General features: G+C 45.4%; 2 protein-coding genes across 7 annotated transcripts in view; one reads left to right on the top strand and one right to left on the bottom strand.

The window, feature by feature from the left end:
- The window catches only part of Polr3a (RNA polymerase III subunit A), a 38,995-nt gene extending 22,563 nt beyond the window's left edge, over positions 1-16,432 (bottom strand). Inside the window, exons 1-13 of the mRNA NM_001414889.1 lie at positions 16,228-16,432; positions 13,661-13,796; positions 13,392-13,529; positions 12,165-12,336; positions 11,758-11,912; positions 9,171-9,410; positions 8,896-9,058; positions 8,643-8,779; positions 6,101-6,204; positions 4,861-5,002; positions 3,143-3,283; positions 905-974; positions 92-219 (exon numbers count right to left, since the gene is read on the bottom strand). Of these exons, the coding sequence (NP_001401818.1) occupies positions 92-219; positions 905-974; positions 3,143-3,283; positions 4,861-5,002; positions 6,101-6,204; positions 8,643-8,779; positions 8,896-9,058; positions 9,171-9,410; positions 11,758-11,912; positions 12,165-12,336; positions 13,392-13,529; positions 13,661-13,796; positions 16,228-16,271 (1,770 nt within the window). The 5' untranslated portion in view covers positions 16,272-16,432. The remainder of the gene's footprint in view (positions 1-91; positions 220-904; positions 975-3,142; positions 3,284-4,860; positions 5,003-6,100; positions 6,205-8,642; positions 8,780-8,895; positions 9,059-9,170; positions 9,411-11,757; positions 11,913-12,164; positions 12,337-13,391; positions 13,530-13,660; positions 13,797-16,227) is intronic.
- Positions 16,433-16,800: 368 nt separating this feature from the next.
- On the top strand, positions 16,801-22,518 carry Rps24 (ribosomal protein S24). 6 transcript variants are annotated; one of them, XM_006252531.5, is made up of 7 exons: positions 17,748-17,923; positions 18,700-18,765; positions 18,846-19,055; positions 20,113-20,223; positions 20,792-20,809; positions 22,090-22,109; positions 22,433-22,518. In XM_006252531.5, the coding sequence occupies exons 1-5, from the start codon at positions 17,921-17,923 to the stop codon at positions 20,795-20,797; spliced, it is 396 nt and encodes a 131-aa protein (XP_006252593.1). In that variant the 5' UTR covers positions 17,748-17,920; the 3' UTR covers positions 20,798-20,809; positions 22,090-22,109; positions 22,433-22,518. The 6 variants fall into 6 exon arrangements, with proteins under 6 accessions (XP_063131846.1, XP_006252593.1, XP_006252595.1 ...); XM_006252533.4 differs by lacking the exon at positions 20,792-20,809; NM_031112.1 differs by lacking the exons at positions 20,792-20,809; positions 22,090-22,109 and having other exon boundaries at positions 17,889-17,923; positions 22,433-22,476.
- Positions 22,519-24,505: the final 1,987 nt, after the last annotated feature.

The raw sequence follows: 24,505 nt of genomic DNA on the forward strand, positions 1-24,505 counted from the left end.
AGAAAGGCAAGAGGGTGCAGTGGGGACAGGCAAGCCCAGCAACGGCATGGCCCCCTTCACTCCACCCCAACCCACGTGGACCCCAACACACCTTTAGTATTGTAGGGGGTGGGAGGCGCACTTTAATTTTTTCATCTTTGCCAACCAGTATTGAAGCAATGATCTGGCAAGCCTTGGCTCGATCAAAGAAAGTGTCCTTGAGGGTGAGGAGGTAGGCACCTAAGAAGGTAAGGAACCAGCACAAAAGGAAAAGAAACCATATTGGGGAAGCGCACACATTTTTAACCTTTAAGTCTGTTTCCTAGATTAGAATTCAAACAGAGGTACTGACTGTGCCCCCGACTCTACCCCTAAGTTAGTGAAGTGGCTTTGTCCCATCCCCTGCCTCAGTTAGAGCTGTGGCAGTCAGTACCTGGGCCAGATACTAGGCCCCTCTAGTTTCATCATAAGCTCAGTCAGCCCAGAGGAAACCCTAATGAACATCTCCCAACACATGCTCAGCCTATATGAAGCCCCACCAAATCCCCAGACTCAGCCTACCTGAAGCAACACTCTTTGCCCCCACCTCCTCTCCCTAAGCCTCCACCATAAAAGAAACAACAGAAAAATAAATGCAAAGTCTGTAGAGCTCAGTGAGTGCACCCAGAATCAAATGATAATCAACCGGTTTAAAATAAATACCTCCAGCAAGCTCAAGGGTAAACGACAAACCTAAAAGCACAGGGCAGAGCACGGAGGTGCACACCTATACCGATGACACCTGGGAGAGTGGGGCAGGATTCTGAGCACCAGCCCAGCCTAAGCCACCCAGGGGACCCTGTCACAAACCAACAAGTGAATAGCATACAATGAGCAGTGTTCAGTTCAGGCCATCATAGGAATCACTGTGGCTTCCCAAACTCACCTGTTAGGAAGTCCTGAATGGCAGCAATGAGTGGCTCCCCATTTCTTGGGGTTACAAGGTTCGCTTTGGTCTGAAGGAGAAACAAGTACAAGTCAGACACTCTAGCTGTACACTGCAGCCTGCATCTGTGACTGTTGAACTGTGAGGTCTCTACCCCAGCATCCTTATTATCTGGTAGCTTCCTTATCTACCAAGGGAAAAGAAAACTCTCTAGTAGGCACTCATTCTGTAGCCCAGGTTGGCCTAGAGCTCACTCTGTAATCCAGGCTAGACTGGAACTCACAGTGATCCTCCAGCACCAGCTTCCCAAGCACTAGCATTAACAAGTGTGGAACCAGTCCAGCTAAGAATGCCCTTCAGTGAGTGCTAAGAGAGTGTTAGCTCTGAAATCAACAAGTCCATGTTTCTCCACAATCACAGCAGGACTGAGCAATTTCTCGTGTTTGAGCTGTCAAGTTCTAACAGCACTTGAGAACAGGCAGAAGTTTCCATGTCAGAGTGGGAATCTTCCAATGTCCATGAAGTGATACAGAGCACTGCTGTGAGACTGGGTTTTCTGGGCCTCCTTGCTACCTCCAAGACCCTGCCAGACCTTTTACTTCCCAACTGTAAGCCACCATGCAGTGATGACCCCCATGTCCCCTAGGTTTTGAGTGAAACTCAAACATTTGTTCAGATAGAGCAGACCCCACACACATGCAAGTGTCTAAGCCTATAGTTAACAGTTGTGATTTTAGCCAAGAAGTTCGTCTAACAGAACAACAATGGTGTGGCCCCTACAAGCAGATTCTGACTGGATGAGTCCAAGTGCTAGCTATTCTTCCTGAGAACATTTTAGTATTACTTTTAATTACAAAACAGCAGGTACTTTCTGTTAGAAAAACAAACAAAAACCCTACAAAGGCAGACAATGCAAACCTCAGAATTAATACATGGACTAAGGCCTAAATCAGTGTTAAGTCTGAAGTATCACATCAGTGATGAAGCCTGTAGCTAAGTGCAGTATTGTAAGTCTATTATATTAAGGCTAAAAGCAGATGTAGGAGGATCATGGTGAGTTCTCAGCTAGCCTGTGCTACAGAGCAAGCCCATCTCAACAATGAACGTGTGGAGGCGGAGTGTGCCTTAGTGGTCGAGAGTACAAGCCAAGGAGTAAATCCCAACACTACAGAAGAAAAGCTGGATCAAAGAAATAACTGGCCTTTAAAAAAAAAACCTATTTACATTTAGAGGGACTGGGAACTGAATTAACAGCTTTGAGCATGTCAGCAAAGAGTCCACCATAGCGCCATAGCCATACTCTCCCTACAAGTGATTTTTTTGGGGTAGGATTATAGAATACTTACAACTATGACATAGGTTAGTTTATAATGTAGAAATGTAAGCCAGAGGAAAAAAAGGCCAAGCCAGATGTAGTGTAATGTATAGTTTGACCACTTAGGAGACTGAGGCAGGAGGATCACTTGAGCTCATGACTTCAAGGCTAACACAGGCAACACACCTAGGTCCCAATTAGAATCCACAAAACCCAAAGCTCTACAAAGGAACCAGTCAGGAATTATTAAAGGGCAGAGTCTGACAGAGAAGACCCCCAATAGTGCCATGTGCCGCAGGAATAGGAAGGGCAGTGAGGACAGTGCATAGACAGAGACCAACTCCTCTAAGCAGGTGCCAACCTCCCTATCATAGAACCTCTGCAGCCACAGCAGTCTCATTTTAAGTCTGGAGGAGAAAAGAGTTAGTGCTGTGCCCTTTAAGAGGCCAAAGTAACATGAAATACACTTCAGGGAAGCTTCATTTAGAACATACATGTGCCAAAAGCTACTGGGAAATCCACTTGGTTGGGCATCTTCCCCGACAAGGGCCATACTGGCACTGATTCACACCCCCCTGCCAACTTTTTTGAGATAGGATCATGTAATCCATGCTGGCCTTGAACTTATAATGTTCTTGTCTCTACCTCCAGTGGGCTGGGTCTCACTCAATAGCTAAGGTTCTTAAGTGCTGGAGTTACAGGCAAGCAGTACCATGTCAGGCTATTTCTTCTCTTCTCTTTTCTTCTTTTCCTTAGACACAGTTTCTCTGCGTAGCCCTGGCTGACCTAGAACTCACACTGTAGAGCAGGCTGGCCTTGAACTCAGAGATTCGCCTGCCTCTGCCACCACTACTGCCCAGCTGAGCCTGGCATTGACCTGCACTGCCATTTCATGTGGGGCCCGTCTCACAGGCACTACCTACCCCCATGAGAACAAGGGCCTCTGCTTTGGCTTCCTCTGTCTGGGGAAGATGAAGGTTCATTTCATCCCCATCGAAGTCTGCATTGTAGGGAGTGCAGACACATTCATTGAATCTGAAGGTTCGATGAGGCTTGACCTTGGCCTATAGAACACCAAACAAAATGAAATATGAAAAGGACTTAGGCGTGTCCAGAAGAAAAGCACTTCTACATGTTCTGTTGTGGTAAACATCATTTGTAGATCTAGTTAACAAGCTCTGGTGACCAAAACAAATGTAACATACTATAAGGCAGACACCAACACAGGATATGACATGTACACTCCACAGTACCCAAGCAGTCATTAAGTTTCACACTGAGTTTATAACAGGTGGAAGTCAAAAAAACAAACCTATCAAGTAAGTAAACTGGAAGTGCCTGCGTCTCACCTCCACCGACTGAAAAGGAAGGGAAAGAACTAGCCATGAATACTCTTTCCTCTGTGAACTGCACTTCAGGGGGAGCCACTGCTCCAACAGCAAGGAAAAACTTTCATTAAACTTGTCTGGATAATGCAGGAGAACAGAAAGAAATTAGAAATTAGGCCTCAGTATTTGAATCTTTTTATTAGCATCAACCAGAGTGGGTGGCCAGATTACACGAACCTCCCCAAATAAGCCAAACACAATAACCAACACCATTTAGACATCAGTTCTGCCAAAAAGGCGAACCTGAATCTGGGGATATCTTCAGGCTCATTTTGAGCTCACAGGGATGAAAAGCAGTAGCAGGAGCAGAGCCTCATCTGCAGGGGGGCCCACAACACAGCTCTCCAAAACCATGTCTGCCTCTGCTGGTGCCTATGACATTCGACACTCTTCAGGAGGCCTGCTGATACAAGTCCTTTAAGCATTTCAGTTGCTAAGTTAACAGGCAAAAGCAAAACCAAATGATTTTCTGCCTATTTTATACAAAGCTGTATGCACAACACGTTTGCCTTTGCAAAATGAAACCATTTCTGCTGTTTTCACACCAACTCTCAATTAGATCTGTGCCACTGTGGGCTGGGTATGGTTCTTACAGCTTGAATGTGAAGAACTCTTTAGGGAGGGGCTGCAGAGGGTTCTGAGGTTAGAAGTGCTTGCTACTCCAGAGCACGCAAATCTGGTTCCCAACCCATTCTGGTCCTCTCACACTGCCTATAATTCCAGTTCAAGGGATCTCATACCCTCTTAGGTATCTGCACACACATGGCACGCACGCACATGCATGTGCGCGTACACACACACACACTCTCTCTCTCCAATAATAATAATAATAAAAAAAATAATAATAATAAACTCTAAAAAATAAAGTAAAAATTAAAAAGTTCTATTTCTGACAACCTGAGTTTGATCTCTGGGAAGCACATAGGAAAAGAGAATCAGTTTCTGTGCATTGTTCCCTAACTCCACATATGCATCATGGCATGACCATAGACACAGTCACACAGACAGACACATAGACATAGACATAGACACAGACACAGACACACACACACACACACACACACACACACACACACACACACACACACACACACGATTTTAAACAAGTTTTCTTTAAACTGAAATGGAAAGTTCAAAGTTATAAAACTTGGAGATTTTCAGCATTTTTAAGTTAACTCACTGACAATTCAGCACACTATATACGCTGTAAGTTCCCACTCAGCAGGAAGTAAGAGTGGGAACCTCACACTCACCAGATGGGCCATGATGCTCAGTTTGTGCAGTGAGGGCTGCCGGTTGAACAATACCACGTCTCCATCTATCAGGTGTCTCTCTACAATGTCACCGAACTTGAGCTCCTGAGCCATCTTTTCCCGATTCCCATACTTCAGGAACCTACAGGTGCAGAATGCACAAGGTCTCTGAACGAAGTTCTCCCCTACAGTTCTCGTCCTGCAGATCAGGAACTGGTGTCTATGACACTTAAACTAGTCTGAGACAGACATTACCATCTGACTGACTAATTTGAGACAAGGTCTTCCCATGTAGCCAGGCTGACCTGGAACTTGTAAGCCTCCTTCTTGCCTTAGTGTGGGCTTCCAAGTGCCTCTGCCACCACACACGGCTCCATTTTCAAGATATAACACTAGTCTATGTATCATCAGGAAAAAAGCTGTTAACCTATGCCAAGTTGATTATAAGACATGCCCTACTTTTAGAAATGAGAAAACAGCTAAGAATATGGCTCAGTGGCAGAGCCCTAGGTTCAAATCCCAGCTGAGTACACCCCAATATGGACTATACATCGAGACACACACACACCACACACCCCCACCCCTGCTCTTTGTTTTTTCAAAACAGGGTTTCTCTGTGTAGCCCTGACTGTCCTGGCACTCACTCTGTAGACAAGGCTGGCCTCAAACTTGGAGCTCTGTCTGCCTCTATTTCCCCAGTGCTGGGTTAAAGGTGTGCTGCCATCACTCAGTGAGACCCAACTTTTAAAAAGAGGGTACTGGGAGCTGGAGGTATGGCTCTGCAGGACATAGGATGTTTGCTTAGCATCCTCAAAGTTCCGGATTCATTCTCCAGACCCAGGAGAGACAGGTGTTAAACACTAAAGTATTTTGTTTTAGAATCATAGCAATATAGTAGTGCGCCTTTTTGCACAGGATTCTTAAGATCCCCATGACAGAAGCCATTAGCGGTCACCTCACCTGGTGCCGCAAACCAAACCTGGTGAAATGAGCACCAGTGAGCGTAACAGAGAAAACAGACATCTGTACCTCAAGGTGCTCTGTGCATCCAGGTCTAATAATGTCGCGTGCTAAAGACCAATATACTTCCTGCACATGCAGTGATTAAACAGTAACAGACATAAGTACACTCGACTGAAACATGCACACTACACTCCAACACGCCACTATTTGGAATGCACGCCATGGTCCTGGGGAGCAGTGCTGTAAAGCAAGTTAATCCCAATTGGGAAGGCATTACCTTTTCATCTGCATGTGCCTCTGTTGGATAAAATTGGCTCCTGGGTGAACATCTGGGCCATTTCGAACCAGTTTCCTCAAAAAATTGATGTTTGCTTTGTTCACCTATGGGACCATGATAAAAAACAAAAAACAAAAAGACCCACACACAATGAAACAATCTTTCCTTTCATAAGCTAGCCAACAGCACTCAGTTGTTCCTTGTATAGATTCTAAGAGAAAAAGAGAACAGTGAGCTGGCAGGCAGGAGACTAGATCTAAGGAGGCATGGCTAAGTCTCTTCTCAGTCTCCAGTGTCCCCATCTGTACCACTCTGTACTGCACAGTGTAATACTGTACTGGATTGCAGTCTGAGGCAGCTTCATCTGCCAATGTGTACTAGGCTCTAAGACCTAGAGATGCGGCAGCCAACACCACGGGCCGTGGCCTGCTCCAGCCATACTCTCTAACTTCTCAGTCAGCAGTTCCATGGGAGGGCATTAGATCGTTTTTCATTCTAACGAGGACACGAGGAACAGGTTTACTATAAGCACCGATGATCCAGGCTGTCTATAAATCACAGGTATGCAATCAATCAGTGAGTTTTTATGAGCAGGCCCTACAGTGCTCTAGGTGTCCATGCAGAGCTCAGTTTTGGGTGTTCTGTAACCACCATCTTATATAAACTCACTGCGCATGAACTGAGTGCAGACTGATACAGGCTTTCTGGGTGACCAGCAACAGCTTTCTAATGATCAAACTCCTTGACTCTGTGATTCTACAGTTTAAAAACTAACACCCCATCCCAAAAAACTAACTAGGAAGAACTGATGGTTTTGACTATTTTGACAATTGTGTGTCCAGAAGTTTTTGGATGGCTAGACTGCAAAATGTACAAGCAAATGAGAAACACTGCTTATTTTACTTAGGTACCATTTAGGAAAAACATTTTCATGGAAATAGTTTAAATGTGAGGATTAAACCAACAAAGGTGCTGAAGATGTCAGCAGGGAGCAGAGGTGGAATGTATGGAATGTATGCATTCACAAGCAGGAAAGAGAGGGACTCCAGGGACCACACTGTCGCGCATCTCGACACGCCCCCAAAATGTGCACCCCAGAATGGTTAAGTAACACTGACGGAACTGAAAATAGATGGAGTGGGTTTTGGTGTTTGGGGGAAGCCTGACAGAGAAGGCATGACTTTTTGTTTTAAAACACTGCTGAGGGGCTGGGGATTTAGCTCAGTGGTAGAGCGCTTACCTAGGAAGCGCAAGGCCCTGGGTTCGGTCCCCAGCTCCAAAAAAAAAAAAAAAAACCAAAAAAACAAACAAACAAAAAACACTGCTGAATGAACCTGAGATGAGGCCTTCAACTATAGAACGTAGACAAAAGGGAAAAAAACATCAAAAGGAAAAGCTGACTCTTTTTGTTTTGCAAATATAAAGAAGTGTTCTGTTTTCATTTGCAGCTGTCTCTGACAGCAATTTGGTAAGAACTGGTGAGGTGGCTCCTTGGTTTGGTAAAATGCACACTATAGGTCATGTACACTCACACTCATGTAAGTGTACACACATATATGCAATCAGAATAAAAACAAAATACAACGAAAGTAACTTAGACACATTATCAATCTTCCCTTTAAAACCTTAAAAAGCTGATCTGGGCAGAGGTGGCACATGCCTTTAATCCCAACACTTGGGAGGCAGAAACAGGAGGAGCTCTGTGAGTTCAAGGCCTGCCTGGTCCACATAGTGAACTCCAGAACAGCCAGGGTTACATAGTGAGTGAGACCCTGTCTCAAAAAAAAAAAAAAAAAAAAAAAAAAACAAACCACACCTTACCAAAAACCAAAACACTTAAACTATTATCAATGGGCTGGAGAGATGGCTCAGCGGTTAAGAGCACTGACTGCTCTTCCAGAGGTCCTGAGTTCAACTCCCAGCAACCACATGGTGGCTCACAACCGTCTGTAATGGGATCCGATGCCCTCTTCTGGTGTGTCTGAAGAGAGCAACAGTGTAGGTAAAATAAATAAAATCTTAAAAAACAAAAAGCTATTATTCACTATAGCTATTTGATAATAACTGTCTCCTTAGAGTCGGTGAGAGGCTGCTTTTGGTCTGTGGAGAGGGTGCAAGTCAACGGTTGAGTGCTTATGTGACTGGCACCAGTGGTCCGAGGTTAGACCTCTACAACTACAACAAACATCCAACAAGCGCCAGCTACAATGATGACTATGCCAGTGTAGATGTTACTGTGTGTGCTGTGTGTGTTTAAAGTGAGATGGAGAGATGGCGGAGGGGTTAAGAGCACTGAACTCAATTTCCAGCAATTTCTCATGGTGGATAACCACCATCTGGATCTGATGCCCCCTTCTGTCCTGCAGATGTACGCAGACAGGGCACCCATTTCAAAACAAACAAAACCCCCATAAACAAAGAGGAATGAGATCTTCTCACAAAGCTGTGTGTTTCTGGGGATTTGCCTGTATGTGTAGCATGACCCATCCGATAGGAAACACTGCACTGAAACCAAAGAACTGGGCAGCTGAATGCTACGAACCTTCTCAGGAAAAGTTAGAATTTTGGCCACATGAACTGGCACAGCTACTTCATCAATGCGGAGGTTGGGGTCAGGTGAGATGACTGTTCGGCCAGAAAAATCCACCCTCTTCCCTGACAGATTACCTCTAAATCGACCTAAATAAATCAAAACACATCATGAGTTCCACGACACACTGTGCTGTTTGGCAGTTATCGGAACAGACATCTACTCCCTCACGAGGTGACAATGGCACATCCTGTCAGGAGCCTACCCTGCTTCCCCTTCAGACGCTGGACAAAGCCTCGAGTCCACTTCTTAGGTGCCATGTTGAGAGGGATGCCAGAGAGCTCACTGTTGATATAGAGGGCACACTGTAGCTGCAGGAAATCCCAGTCCTCCATGATCATCTGTGTCTTGGCTCCAGAGATGCGGTGCTAGAGTAGAGATCAGAAACAAGCCTGTTCTCTGCGTCTTCGCCAACTGAAACTAAGCAACATCTCCAGATGCAGCCACTGCAGGATGCAAAGGTTAACGGGAGACACTGACCTTTTTAATAACATCATTTAGGAAAATGATCTCGGTCAGTTTCATTGTCAGATCATCTTCATTGGTTCCAGACTTCAAATCACTCACGACAGAAGGTCTGATACACAGGGGAGGCACCAAAAGTCGGGTGAGAATCAAATCAGAGGGCTTTCCAGCTTCTGGGTTCATCAGAAGTAACGGGACATCTTCAGCTGGGATGCGCTTAAACAAGTTCAGAACTACTAAGGGATTCAAGTTCTCCTACAGGAAGTAGGAAGGAATAGGGAGAGTAGGTTAGTTTTTTTCAGGTTGGTAAGGTTATCCTTCCCTGTCTGCTTTGCTTGGAGACAGGATCCCAAATAGCCTCAAGCTTACTATGTAATGGAGAATTGCCTAGGGCAGGCTGGCCAGCCAAGCCCTAGGGTTACGCCTGTCTCTGCTTCCCCACGGCTGGGATTATAAGCACATACCATCACACTGGCTTGACATTTGAGTTCTAGATATTCATCACAAATCCTTTTGCAAGCACTTAACTGACTGAATCTTTCTTTTTATTATAATCGAATTTTTCTTAATAAGCTTATATGCATTACTTTTGAATTAAGCTCATTAAGTGTTAGACTGTGGCGGCTGGGGATTTAGCTCAGTGGTAGAGCGCTTGCCTAGGAAGCGCAAGGCCCTGGGTTCGATCCCCAGCTCCGAAAAAAAAAAACCAAAAAAAAAAAAAAAAAAAAAGTGTTAGACTGTGAAGGAGGCCAGGGCTCACAAGACTCCACTCCTAGCTGAGGAACCATTGCTAGTTGATAGCCCTTAGGAAAAGAAGAGCCAATTCTCTTTAAGGGTGTGGCTCCTGTTGGGTTAACCGTGCTCCAGTGATGACCTCACTCTTGATACATGGGCAGCATAAATTTGACTTGGTGGGTTAATAAAAAGACAAAGATCATGAAGGTAGGAAGGGACAAGCCATGAATCTGAGGGGATGTAGAAGAAAAGTAGGGTGAATATGATGAAAATATATTGCACGCATATGTGAACATAAAATTATTATATTAAAAATGTTAAGATATGAGTTGCTAACTTATTACAAACTATGCAAGTGATCAGAGATCTAAAGATCCTAAGAATGTAGCCAAGCATGGTGTCATACACCTTTAATACCAGCTTTTGGGAAACAGAGGCAGACCAGCTTGGTCTACGTAGTGAGTTCCAGGACAGCCAGGACTACATAGAACAGCGGTTCTCAACCTTCCTAGTGCTTTGATTCTTTAATACAGTTCCTCATACGGTGGTGATCCCCAACCACAAAATTATTTTCATTATTACTTCCTAACTGTAATTTTGTTACTGTGTTTTCCAATGGTCTCAGGTGACCTGTGTGAAAGGGTTGTTGGATCCCTGTGGTCAAAATGCAGATCGAGAAACACTGACAAAGAAAGACCTTGCCGCGAAAAGGAGCACTGACTGCTCTCCCAGAGGTCCTGAGTTCAATTCCCAGCAACCACATGGTGGCTCACAACCATCTGTGACGGGATCTGATGCCCTCTTCTGGTGTGTCTGAAGACAGCCACATGTACTCACAGAAAATAAGTAAATAAAATCATATATATATATATATATATATATATATATATATATAATTAGTTATAATGAAATGTTACTTAAGTTGACATTAACAAACATGTCCTAAAGGGTCTAGGAAAGAAACAAAGTTAGAAAGAAACGTCTGCATAGCTACTGCCATCAGGACCCCAAAGCATGGAAGGCAACTGTGGACAGCAGGGATGACACAGGTTAAGGAGCTCCTGTCTTCCAGCCATGAACACCTCCCTACCACATGATAAAATAAGGTAGGAAATCTTCAAGTCCATTGAGAAATGGTAGGAAAGGGACAGAGAGAGAACCAGCTGCAGCGAGACAGGACACTGGAATGTCATGGAACTGAAAGGCCCAAGGACTGTAAAGTCTAAGACACTTATTAGCAAGAGCAGCTCTCTGGGGCACTGGACTGGAAAGAGGCTGCTGGCAACTGAACCACAGACCAGCGCAGAGACCAGGAACTACAGGTAAGGAACACGGGAAGCAGGTAGAAGATGTGGGAGATTGCCGACCTCTATGGAGGGACCGTTCACCACGTCGGGACATACACTGTGTGACAGGAGTTTGAGGACTCACTAGTCTTTTGGGGACAGACTATAATTTCTGTCCAATTGCCATAGGTTCTTCTGGGTGTGGGAGTACAAGCCTGGAATGCCAGCACTTAGGAGACTGAAAAGTTATGGGAATGGAAGATCCTGGGCTACACCGAGAACCTGTCTACTCTCCCACCACCACTAGGAAAGAAAACACTAACGGGAAATCACAACCAAACAAGTAGAGTGAGAAAGCCAACTCAAATAGACTTTGCACCAGATATACACCCATCTCAGTCATGGGAGGTGCTAAGGGCAGAGGCATAAAACCCTCGTTACCGTCTGAAGACTGAGGGTACACTGGGGGTGGAGAGTGGAAGGGGAAAGGGATGAGTTTGTGTGCATGTGTGTGCATGTGTGTGGCCCGGCATGATGTTTGAGAGGTGCAGGCGAAGGCCCAGCACACATTTCCAACTCACCTGGGCCCTTCCTAGCAGTGGTTCAACCTCTTTGTTATGCTCAATGGCTGTCTCAAAAGACTGCAGGAAGTTTGATACAATGGGATCCACAACTTTTTTGTTTGTCTTGTATTTTTCATGAATTATCTTCAGCAAACCACATTTCTTTACAGTACCTACAAGAGTGAATTAATTTACCAAGGATTAAAATAGTCAGGTTCTCAGCTATGCTATCTAAAGGTTATAGTCTAACAAAACTGCGACGGCAATCAAGGGAGAGAAACATTTTCTAGGAACACACTGGCTGCTGGCCCCGTAATCACAGGAAATCATAGGAAAACAGCTGATTTAAAGACATCATACCGGATCAAGCCCAGAAACAAAGAGTGAGCAGAAGGGCCATCACTGAGTTTGGGCAATCGCCTCACCATTAAAAGCACCACAGTAGTGACAAGTGCTTTTCTTCCGGCACTTGTCTGAGATCTTCTTCTTCAGGCCTCGCTTCTGCAGGTAGGTTAGGCCAGGCCTCTTCAGGAAATCTAGAAACTGCTGCTTCTCTTCCTGGGACAGCATAATGTGGCAGCAGGTTTTGCAGATCATCTTTCAAAGGTTAAACAGAATGGAGACAGAGATAAGAGGGTAAACAATCCCTCCTCTTTAAAAATGACACTTCCGAAACTACTAAGACAGAGCATCGGGCAGTGCTCGAGGCCAAGCCTAATGACCCGAGTCCAATCCCTGGGAGCCACAAGGCACTAAGAGAAACTGACTCCCGAGAGTTATCCTGACCCCTATTGAGTGCGTGCAACAAGCGCACATGAAACAAATAAATAATATTACTAAATGTCACCGCTTTGTTGGCAAGATCTTGTCGCTGTATTTTCTTTGTGCTTTCTGTGTCGTTGGAATTGTTATCACTTTGGTACAGTGTTTGGGATTGAGCCTAGGGTCTTCTGCATGCTACGCATGCTTATTAATGAACTGTATCTACCCTACTGCCCTTGTTATTTAAATCAGGCTGATCTTGAACTCACATGTCTCAAGCTAGCTTCAAATCTGCAATCCTCCTGACTCTGCTCCTCTGTCCCTGTGATTACACGTGCACATCACCACTCCTGTAGTTTTTTTTTAACAGTTGCAATCTGGACTTTTCAGACCTTAAGACAAGGGTTCATCACACAGCCCAGGCTGGTCTTGGACCTGGGATTCTCCTTTTCTGCTTCTTGAGTGCTAAGATTATGGTGTATGTTAAGCCTAGCTTAGCACTGTTTGCAATGAGTAAACTACCACTTTCATTTGGGCGGATTTTTTTCTTTTAACATGCATTTATTTCAGTGTGAGCTACAGCTTATGTGTGGAGATCAGAGGACCTTAGGAGTCAGCACTCTCCTTCAACAACATGGGACTGGCAATTGAACTCAGGTGCTCAGATTGGCATCAAATGCCTTTACCCATTAAGCCATCTCCTCTGCCAGCTATTACTTTCTTAAGGGAAAGAGAACATTACAGAATCTGTATGAAATTTAAAATAATGCAAGAGTAGAATACGATGTACTTAGTATAAAAACTTCTCCTGGGTATGCCCCTCCCCAGTCATAGTTCCAGTTCATGCCAACGCCCCTGACCAAGCACTGCTGAACTTCTCCCTTGCTTACCTGTAAAATGCCAATGACAGCTCTGAAGTACCCGACATGAAAGCACGGCAGCTCTAGATCAATGTACCCATAGTGGCCCAGACAGTCTGCCAGGTTCTTCCCACAGGTCTCACAAGGACGATCCTTTTCACTTGTCCCCTTTGGAGGAAAGAACACCCAGCCATTAGTGGAGAGCACAAGAAAGGAGCCCAATCCTCATTTCTCACAACCAGTCGGGACTAAGCCTTTAGTGTGTCGACTGTGGAACACTGGGAGGGACAGGGCCTTACCATTCTATGGTCAAGCACTCCATACAACAAGGGGGCATGGTTGTTGTCTTGGCTGTACAGGTTCTTACTGACAACCTGGATATGTGCCTGCTGGCGCATCTCCTCAGGGGACTTCATTCCAAAACAGATATGGCTTCTGCAGTGGGAACAGAGGAAAGTTATATCAAAGCCCATGGATCTAGGCACACACGCACGGGCACAACCAAAACCAACCTGTCCTTCTGACTCGCTGCACAGTCTCGTTCCCTGACCCAAATATAGTTTAATAATTGGGTCCTCCTTCAAAATGTCTTTTTATCCTATGGGAAAGAGTTTCTATTTTCCTCATGAAATGTTATTCCTGGGTTGGGGATTTAGCTCAGTGGTAGAGCGCTTGCCTAGCAAGCGCAAGGCCCTGGGTTCGGTCCCCAGCTCCGAAAAAAAGAAAAAAGAAAAAAGAATGTTATTGCTCTCAAGGTCACTCCCTTGGTGGGTGGTCTTAAGGATGAACATACCTTTCTCAGGTTACTGTTCTGCGGGCACTGGGGGTTCACCCCACTCTCTTCCCCATCTGGACTTGCTTCCCTGTCTCTGCAATCAGGGTTCCCTACTCCCAATCGTTCCTCTCCTCTACTTATACTCTCCTTTTTTACTGTCTTCATTTAGTCCTTTAGTGTCTTGTGAGGTTTCCTCTAGACAGTGGACCGCCATTCTGGGTCATAACCCTCTTCTTTTCACTGTACAATCCTCTCGGGGATTTCCTTTGTATAGTCTTCCAAATCTCTTTAGGTTAGCCGCCTTTAGCCAACAGGGCGTGGGCATTTCCAGCTCAGTGTATCTGAAAAGTTATGTCTATCTCACACTCGTACAGGCTTCCCGGCCCTTTGCTATTTTCTAAGAAACACAGTCAAACAGCCATGTGCATGGACAGAGAGTTTATCTAGAGATACTGTGCCACTTTGAATAAAGGACTTAACATCTTCATAGGTAACTATCTGTTTTGAGTGGTGGGACGGGGGAGGGAGAGTGGGAACCAATGTCCTATGCAGTGGTAACTGTTCATAAAAGTTACAGAGAATTAAAATGACATGGAATGGTACAGTCTGAGAGGACACCAGGGTCTGGTCAGAATGCTTCTCTGCAAAGGTGACCTTCTAGCTGAATTCTAAGTAGGAAGGGGCAGTTAGGAGAATGAACATTTGAAGCAGAAGGTAAAGATCCCTTGGCCCACATGCACTGGGCATCACTCAAGAATCATAGACAAGTGGCACAGTGGTGCGCAGATCGCTAAGGGTACAAGATGAGCCTAGTAAGGCCTGCAGGCAGGGTTTGGGAATTAGGAGGGAATCACGTGTCAGTGCTGCTAGAAGATCCCAGTGACATAGATCTGGTTCACACTGAAAGGATGGTTCTTGCTCTGTGGCTTAGACTAGCCTCAAACGCCTGACCTCCTGCGTTGGCCTGAGTGTTGTAAGTATAGGCTTGCGCCATCTCGCTTGACCTTGTCTTTGTTCTAAGAGCATCTCTGGGCTGCTGTGTGAGGATCCTTTTATGTGAGTAGGGTGGCTGTGAAGGACAGAAATGGGTGGACACTCAGAAGAGCTGGGAGGTCACCCAGGTAAGATGCCTATCCCAGTGAATGGTGACCAACACAGAATTCAGTCAATCTCATCTTGTTCATACCTCTGTCTCTTCCATTTTATGCCCTATACCCCTTTAAATCCACTTCTCTCCAGTGTCCCCACATCCACCCTCAGACCCCTGGTCCCAGCTCGAGTCGTCATCATTGCCAGTCTGGAGCCCTGCCATAGCCTCAAACTCTGTCCTGGTCAAGCACTCCAGCAGTCCGACACAGCTTACAAGACTCACGTAGTGTAAGGCCCCTGCTTCACTTCCATCAGCCCACCCTGTCCCTCCAAAATGAGTTCTGAAAGAGGCCTGGTCTGCACTGGGCCCGGACTTATTCACTACTTGGTGCTTTCGGTGCCCTCTGCTTGTCTTTGCATTTGCCACAGCCATGGCTGATTTGTCTCCTCTAATAGACCAAGCAGAAAGACTGCAATCGTGCAGAGTCTTTGGTGCACAACGCGGGCCTCAGTACACTCTCTATGTAAGTTTAATGAAAAAATTGCGCCTTAAGCCTCCCCCGCCAAAAAAAAAAATAACTGAAAAGTTATCATAATGAGAGTCTAGGGCTTAATAGCTAAGCTTTGAAGCAGAGAGCCCAGAATAGCTGCCTGGTTCCTAAGTCTGCCACCTAGCTGCCTGTGAAGCCACTTTCCAGCTGGCAACCTTGAGTCAGCACACACTGTCTCCTCGTGCCACGGGAAAAGGCTCGCTGAGACGAGTCCGCGCAGGGATTCGGGAGGTGGCATCTTGACCCAGAATACCCGTCCCGACCCTGCTCTGTCCATCCCACTTTCTCCACTTCACTTCAGGGATACACCCCAACCTCACTTCGTCCTTTCCAGGATCTGCAATTCCACCATGTAACTTCTTCGCTCCCTTAACTGTCCCTCACCTGGGACCCTCTGGGACCCGGGACCTCAGCCTCCACCTCACCCCCACCCCTCTGGCTGCGTCCTTACATTTTCTTAGCCACATCCGTCTCGCGGAACTGCTCCTTCACCATGGTGCCGGCTGCCTGGACACCGTCCTCGAAGCTGCGACTATAAAAACCACTGTCTGTGCACCTTCCCGGGGTGCTTTGCTGTTCAGGGGTAAGAAAGTCGCAGCCGCCTCCTCGGCCACCGTAAAGCGCCGCACGTGCCGCTTCCTCTTCCGCCGCGGGACTTTGTAAAGAGAAGCTTTGCGCAGGCTGCTTTGAGCCCTCCCTCTAGATTGCCACCTAGCGGCTCCTGCGTGAAAATGCACCTAGGCCGCGCAGATCAAAAAATATCTTTTCCGGTGGAGTTCTCAAAACCGCAGAAGGGAAATACCGCTTTTTTTTTTTTTTAATCACAATCCCAAAAAGTTACGTCAAATAGAAAATTAAAAAGAAATCAGTAAGTACTTTGTGATTGAAGAAAATCTAATTGTTTAAGGGATATCGAAAGCCAAAATCCACCTGTCAAAGAAACAGAAGAGCACCTTGTAGGCAATCCAAAGAAGAAATAAGTAGTTGAAGACAATAGCTATGCACACAAGCCTCCGGTCTATAAAGTTATTTAAAGGGAAAAGGTAATATGTACAATAGCAAACAAGGACGTGTGTGTGTGTGTGTGTGTGTGTGTGTGTGTGTGCGCGCGCGCGCGCGCGCGCGTGTGTTTTCCTGAGAAAGGATCTCCATATATAGCCCCTACTGGTCATCCTCTGCCTCCATATTCTCAGTGCTTCAATTACATTCTACCTGGTGTAAATAAGTAAATTTACATATCTAGTATATAAGCATATATACAAACACATTATAACATGTTTATACCTACACAGTATGTATAATACATATTATATATGTATGGTTCCTTTTTCTATATATTTTAAATATATATATTTTTATGTATGGGTGTACACATTGTTGCCTTCAGAAAAAGGCATCAGATCCCATTACAGATGGTTGTGAGCCACCATGTGGTTGTTGGGAATTGAACTCAGGACCTGTGGAAGAGCAGTCACTGCTCTTAATCATTGAGTCATCTCTCCAGCCTATATGGTTCATTTTTAATTGTGTGTTTTGTAAGTAGGTGCAACAAAAAACCCACCAAATCCTTCAGCTCTCCATGGAGAGAAAGAATGGTTTATTAAAAAGTACCAGGCCACCACTCCCAGTGGCAAGGGCTTTTTCGATTTTAGGGGCTTATACGACTGGAGTGGGGGCTCTGTCAGGCAGAGAGGAGACTGACGGATACGGTCAGGAGCCTTCAGCCAGCTGTTAAGAGCTTCTGAGAAATGTTTTAAGTCTGTTTCATAGCAGAACCAAGTTCTGATGGGGCACAGACCATCACTCTAAAACACTTTAGACCAAAATACAGAAACAGGAGGGAAAACAACAAAATACAAAAGCAGGAGGAAAAGAAAGTGAATCGGGAAGGAACACGCGACTGTGTAACCCTAAATCCGTTTGGCTGATCCACCTTCCTTCAGGTCAGCCAACCCACAGTTCTGGGGGCGTAGCTAAAGGCAAGTGAGGCGTGACTTTGGGTACTTTCAGTCAGGCATTGGCGTGGTCTGCCCCGAGACCTTGGCCACGCCCCCACGTCGGGGTCCTTCAGTGCGGGTTAATATGATTGGTCGGCAGTGAGCGGTCCTCTTTTCCTCCTTTACAGCTCGGGCACCGTAGCCATCATGGTAAGTCTCCTCGGGCTCTCTTCGCTATCCGTCGCATATCCACGCCATCCCTGCCTGCTCAGGCCCGCCACTGGAGCCGCAGCCATCCAGGGCCCACTTACTCTGCTTCGGCCTGCCTCACAGAGGCCGGTAGCCCAGGGTCGCCGGGTCGCGGCTGTCCGGTGCGGGCGTCGAGAACACGCCGGGCTTTGGGCTACAGGGCCTCGGCCATGGAAATCCCTGTTGAGCTTCAGGGGCACGGGTGAGGCAGGCCCTGGCAGGCCAAGGTGATGAAGGCGCCTCCAGTTCTTGGCCCTGTGGGCCCCTCGAGTAAGTCAGCAAACTTAGCGCCTGAGTAGAATGTGTGTGTCTTGGGAACATTAAGATGGGTTGGAAGGGGCTGCCAAAAACTGGCCTTGCCCATTTCTCTCAGAGGCGAAGTACTGAGTTTAGCGAAACTTGCGGGCTGTTTTACTCTAATGGGTTTGGTGCTATCGAGGCGACTTGATTCGTACTCAAGTCGAGGTCGTTAAGGCTATTTGCAAGCTGCTGATTTAAGTTGGTCTCTGATAAAATTGTTTTGTCTGCTTAGCCTTGCTGAATGCCAGCTACCACGGTAGTTTATGAGGTGCCCACTTTTTGGGGCTTTTTTCCTTTCCTTTCCTTTCCTTTCCTTTCCTTTATAGCTTGCTCCCAATTCCTGCTTTTTTCTAGACTGCATTGCTAGTAATTGGTGAAATATCAGCAAAGGCAAGACGAGGTTTTAACAATCTTACTGACTTGTTTGTTATCTGCAGAATGACACGGTAACCATCCGGACCAGGAAGTTCATGACAAACCGTCTGCTTCAGAGGAAACAGATGGTAAGGGTCAGGGTGTCAAGATTTGGTCTTTATGTCTGCTTTTGAAGATGTAGTTAACTGTAACAAGCACCTCTTTTTAGGTCATTGATGTCCTTCATCCTGGGAAGGCCACAGTACCAAAGACAGAAATTCGGGAAAAGCTGGCCAAGATGTACAAAACCACACCAGATGTCATCTTTGTATTTGGATTCAGAACCCACTTTGGTGGAGGCAAGACAACTGGCTTTGGCATGATCTATGATTCTTTAGATTATGCAAAGAAGAATGAGCCTAAACACAGACTTGCGAGAGTAGGTATCTTGTTTGTGCTACATCTACTGAAGACGTAGTTCCTTTCTGGATACATGCCTGCAATTCCAGCCCAGGCTCAGTTACCATGGCAAGTTAGATTTTGTTTTCCAGTATATATTGGAATAGAATGAGCAGTTTGGGCCAAACTTGTAATTATCCACTAACCCATCTCCACATAGTTTACCTGGCCTTCCAAAGTGAAATTTAGCAGTCTTCCCTGGGCTTTCTATTGAGCTGTGCTGCCATATATGCTGAGGAAAAGTTGGTAGTCCTTTAGTTACCATATTTGTTACAGTGCACAGACAGTACCTTTAAAAATTTAGGACAGAATTTCATGTAGTCCAATGGGTAACAAACTTGATACTTGGTTGATGATCAGGGTTGACCTGGCTGGTTTCGTTTCATTCTTTAGGTGGGCTCTCACTGTTGACCAGGCTGGCCTGGAACTCTGCCTCCAGAGTGGTGTCTTGTTTCATTGGATTGTTAATTTGAGGCATGGCCTCTAGTGCTGGCTAGCCACAAACTAGCAGCTACTTTATCCCAGTTTCCTGAGTGCTAGGATTGTAAATGTGAGGAGTTTCTTGAATCCATTTCTCCTTGCTAGGATGAATCCTCTAGTATAACAGTTGGATATGAAAGTTTCCTGAGGCTATGTTTGTTGAGAATAGGGTGTTACCCTAGCTGGCTTCAAGTCACAGGGATCAGCCTGCCTCTGTCTCCAAGCTCTGGGATTAGAGGCATGTACCACACCTGGCTAGATACTGTTTTAAAGTGGTGGTCTGGGAATCTTGCTGAAAGCCTTGGGAAGATTTCTGTCCGGAATGCCAAGAACAGATTGGTGAGTTAGGACCTGAGGTGAGAGGGTAGGGTTCTTAGTAAGGGTGTCCAACCTTCACTAGAGAAGCAGGAATTAAAAGGCAAGATGCTGAGCAGTGTCCTGGCAGCTTTTAAAGTTGAATTGGTTTGTAAAGCTTTATTTCAAAGTTCTCTGATTGCCTCAGTTTTCCCATCAGAGTGGTGAGGAATGATTTCATTGGATGCACTCTTCTCTCGTAGCATGGCCTTTATGAGAAGAAAAAGACCTCCCGCAAACAGCGAAAAGAACGAAAGAACAGAATGAAGAAGGTCAGGGGGACTGCAAAGGCCAATGTTGGTGCTGGCAAAAAGGTATGGTTCATGGGTGGTACAGAAGTGTCATTAATTGTTAAGCTTAATATTGTCTGTGAAGAGGGGTGTTCTTTTCTAAATAATCTTTCTTGGTGTTTTTCTTTTCCCTCTTCTGGATTGCAGAAGGTAACGTTTTGAGAAGCTCAGTAGCCTAGTAGTTATCCTAGAGTAGACTGGCCCACCTCTTCTGCTCATAGACTAGCACACTCCAACATAAGGCCACATTGATTCAGTGACTGCTTTTAAGGCCTGATTGTTCTAGGAATTTCCTTCTCATGTTAATTGACACAGGCCCCTCAAGGGAGAGCTGATCATGTTCCCGAGGATTTCGTTTTTTTTTAGCATAGTTTTTGAAGCAGTTGGATCAATGTGGCTTGTGCTTTTCAGATGTCAAACTGCTTTCCTCTCCCGTTAGCTGAGATCACAGTGATTTGAGTAGTAGCTTTATAGCAGCTTTGCTAGCTAATCTTGACTAGTAGAATGGAATTAAGGTGTTGGGTTGCTGAGTAATCAAGTGTTCTATGAATTTTTTCCCCTCTCCTACTGTCTTGGATTTCTTGTTCAACAGAAATGAAATATCTAGCAGGTACTGCCATTGGGCACGGTGTGGGGTGTGCCACCTTCACTGAGCTGGCTCTGATGCTTTGCATGTTGGCTTCTAGATGACGGTTTCCATAGTATGGCTTATTAAAACACCAGTGCCTGTTTTAAGTAGTATCTTAACTAGCAGAAGGAAAAGCTTTCTCATTTATTTTGGAAACCCAAAAAGACAGGATAGATGGAGGGAGGTATCTACTAAAGGCAGGTAGGTGCCCTAGTCTCCTTTTATTTGTAGTTTGAGACTAGTATTCAGGAAATAGCTTCAGTGACCCATCCTCTCTAGGATGCTGCAAGACTAACAGATTCTCTTAGGAACAGCATCCAAGCTAGCTGGTTCTAGCACTTCTGTTAACTAGTCTCCTGTTCCTAATAGAAAACTTTGAGGTAACCTCCTGAAGCTTGGGGTACTATTTTATCACATGCATTTTAGTCAGAATGGCTCCCTATTCCACATTTATAATGTGCAGTGGGATTAAGTTTGTATGGTTTTAGAAATGTGCCTACTACCTTCTGCCTACCTTTCAAGCTGTCTGCCTGAGACCAGACTCAAACTGACTTGCTACTTTTCCTATCAGCACTGGTTAATGAACACTGCCCATAGACGCACTGCATGGGTGTTGCAGATTATACCTATTGATCAGTAAAATCTTTGATATAGATTTGTCCTTTGAGTCAGAACTTTAGGCTGTGTGACACGGATTCTTTGCCAGCCTGTCCCTCTGAAAGGTGTTCTGTGGAGCTGGTAATCTCACTAGCACCATTTTGAAAGGCTAGCCTAAACTATTTTGCTTGATGTTAGAGCTTAAACCAAGGCATTGGTGGTCATATATTTGCAAAGTAATTGGATTTTTATTTCAGCTAAATTTTTGTCACTTGTATACCTTGTGGTATCCAAGATTGGTATAAAGTATAAAACATGAACTGAACAGATTTCAAAAGACTTGCCTAATCCTGTGGAGTTGTCCCATTGGAGTCTAAAGATTCCCACCAAAGGGCCCAGCCTCAAATGCATCCCCCCTTCCATGTGCTGGTAGTGGCAATATGGGTGTGGCACACTCTGGCACTAGTGCTTGTTACTTTGTAAACTTTGGAGTCATGGTAATCAGGGAAGGTGGTATGCAAGGAATGTTCTACACAACCACAGGGTAGTCACCTGAGGTATCTAATTGCATGTACTTCACATAGATAGCTTTGCTATTTGAGAAGGGACTACTAATGAGCTGTCTGTTTTCCTCCTTCCCATCCCCTTCCCTGCCACTGATTCAGTGAGTGGAGACTGGATACAGGTATAATTCAAGCTACTATGTAGATCACTAGACTCCTTGTTACTGACGTAGTTTGAACAAGCACGTGAACATTTTTAAGTAGATTTGCAAGTGTAGTTTGTAACAGTACTAACAGTGACTGTCTAAAATTCAATGAAGTTGACTTGTTTTTTTTTTTTATTTTAATTTCTAACGTGAATGTTAGTTTAGTTTCTGTGTTTGTATCATTCTTACGGTTTCTATTTTAGGTTAATACTTGTGCTGCATGAGTTATTTTTAGAATTTGTTTGTCTTTGAAACCTTTTCAGAGCTGTCGCTGACTGAATTTCTTTCTTCATTTACAGCCAAAGGAGTAGTTCTACGGTGACTTGATGTTCTGCTGTGATATGCAAATTTCTGAGGGTAAAATAAACTAAAAAAGCTTCTGCGAGTCTGGAGTCTGGTGCTTATTGGTCATTAGAAGTATCTGGTGGCTGCTCCGGTGTTGCGGTTCCCCTTTGAGTTCACTGGGCTTTGTGGAAGCCTGGTGTAAGGAGCTCTTACACATCCTCCTGTTGAGGGTGGTGATGGGAAAATAAGGACATTGGTAAAGTATAGGGCCAGTGTGGTGTGTGCTCTGTTAGCATTTGTCTTTGCTGACCCCCGTTCTGTGTCTCAAGACTCCAACCTAATTCTTAAAAGGTTTTCTGGGCCTTCCTCCCTACTCGCCTAAGGGTCTGTCTCTAGCTTTGATTGGTCTGGAACTCCTTGTGTAGACTAGGCCGGCCTTCCTCGGGTGTGTTTTCCTTGTCCCCCATACCTGGCTTCTGGCCTTAGTTGAAGCTAGATCTGCTTGAGACTGTAAAAGACAGACTTACCAGATCTTGTCTAACCCCAATGGAAATTGAGTCTGCCTTTGGCCAGGACTCCAATGTTCTGACAGTGGCTCATAGCCATCAGTCCAGCAACCTATGCTTTTGCTGGATTTTGGGAGGGATCAAAGTCAGGACCCTGAACTGAGTTAATCAGGTGTTTGGGCAGATTGGGTAGGAGTCACCTGAAAGGAATTGCAGCTTAAATTTGTTTTTATGCTGGAAGTAATGTGCAGTCTATGGTTTTTTAGGTGAGTTTTTCTCTAAAGGTTTTTTAATCAATTTGTATGGGTCCATGTGGGAATTAAATGCAACAGCATTGGATGGAAAACTAGCGACTTCCTGGGACTGCAGATGAGTGGTTCAGGGGTTTGCTCTTGAAGATGCCCTCATGGTTGACTATCATTTGTAGTTCTAGTTTCAGGGAAATAAACATTTTATGTGCATTGGTGTTTTGATTGCATGTGTGCGTGAGGGTGTTGGATCCCCTGGAACTGGGGCTAATAGATGGTTGTGATGTGCAATGGAGTGCTGGGAAGTGAACCTGGGTACCTTGAGCAACCAATGCTCTTAATCGCTGAGCCCCTCCTGCCCTCACACAATTGTAATGGGACATCTTGAAGCAGTGTACAGGTGAGACCTCATTGGAAAACGACTTCAATGTGGGGAGCAAAGATGTGACTTGTCACTGCAGACTTGGGAGTGAAGCTTTTATTTTAGGGAATCTGTTCCCTTAAATGAGTAGTGTGGGCCGTGGGCTGAACTGGTTATCTGTGGATACGGGGTTACATGGAGTAGGATGAGCTAACTAAACAGTAAGGGCTAGAATGAAGCCAGGAGCTTTATACCAGCAAGGGTGGATCTCAGGGGCTAACCTGGTTCCAGGATGGCCAGGGCTACACAGATGAAGCCTGGAACAGGAGGTTGGCTGCTGAGCTGGAGTGTGGAAGCAGAGGAGCATCCAATGGGTACAGGGGGGACTGATGTTGGCAGGAAGTTCCATATAGAGCTGGTCTGTTGAAAGGAGTGCAGCACAGAGATCGAGCTGCCTCCTGAGTGCTGAGATTTAAAGGCCTTTGCCCAAGCACATGAGTTTTCTTTCTTTTCCATGTGGAAAAGTTTAATGAGAGAAGAGTTGAAGAGCAGAGTAGAGGCCGGCCGTGAGCACGTGGAAGGGTGGGGAGAGGGGATTGGGGAGAGAAGGAAAAGGGAAAGAATAAGGAGCAAGAGACAAATAAGTTTTCTTAATCAGGTATTAAAGCTGATAACTAGCTAGGGCGAGTAGGAAGGGTGGCAAGAATTGTATATGGGCCTTTTCTGTGGTTGATGTAGGCAGGGACAGTTGTGTAGATAGGCATGCTTCCTGGGCTCCTCAGAGTGGGCCAGGTTCTCCAGAGAAACAGTTCTACAAGTCTGCCTGTAAACTTTCCTTGATGGTGGTATTGTTGAAATAGCTCAAGCCACTGGCCCATCTCCCCATGTGATGGATGTAGGCAGCCCGGATGGGCATTTCCTGGCAACCAGCCTCTGTCTTAGCCAGTTAGCATTTTCATCAGTTTGTCCCCT

Source organism: Rattus norvegicus, chromosome 16, assembly GCF_036323735.1.
Source record: "Rattus norvegicus strain BN/NHsdMcwi chromosome 16, GRCr8, whole genome shotgun sequence".
NCBI classification, from domain to species: Eukaryota; Metazoa; Chordata; class Mammalia; order Rodentia; family Muridae; genus Rattus; species Rattus norvegicus.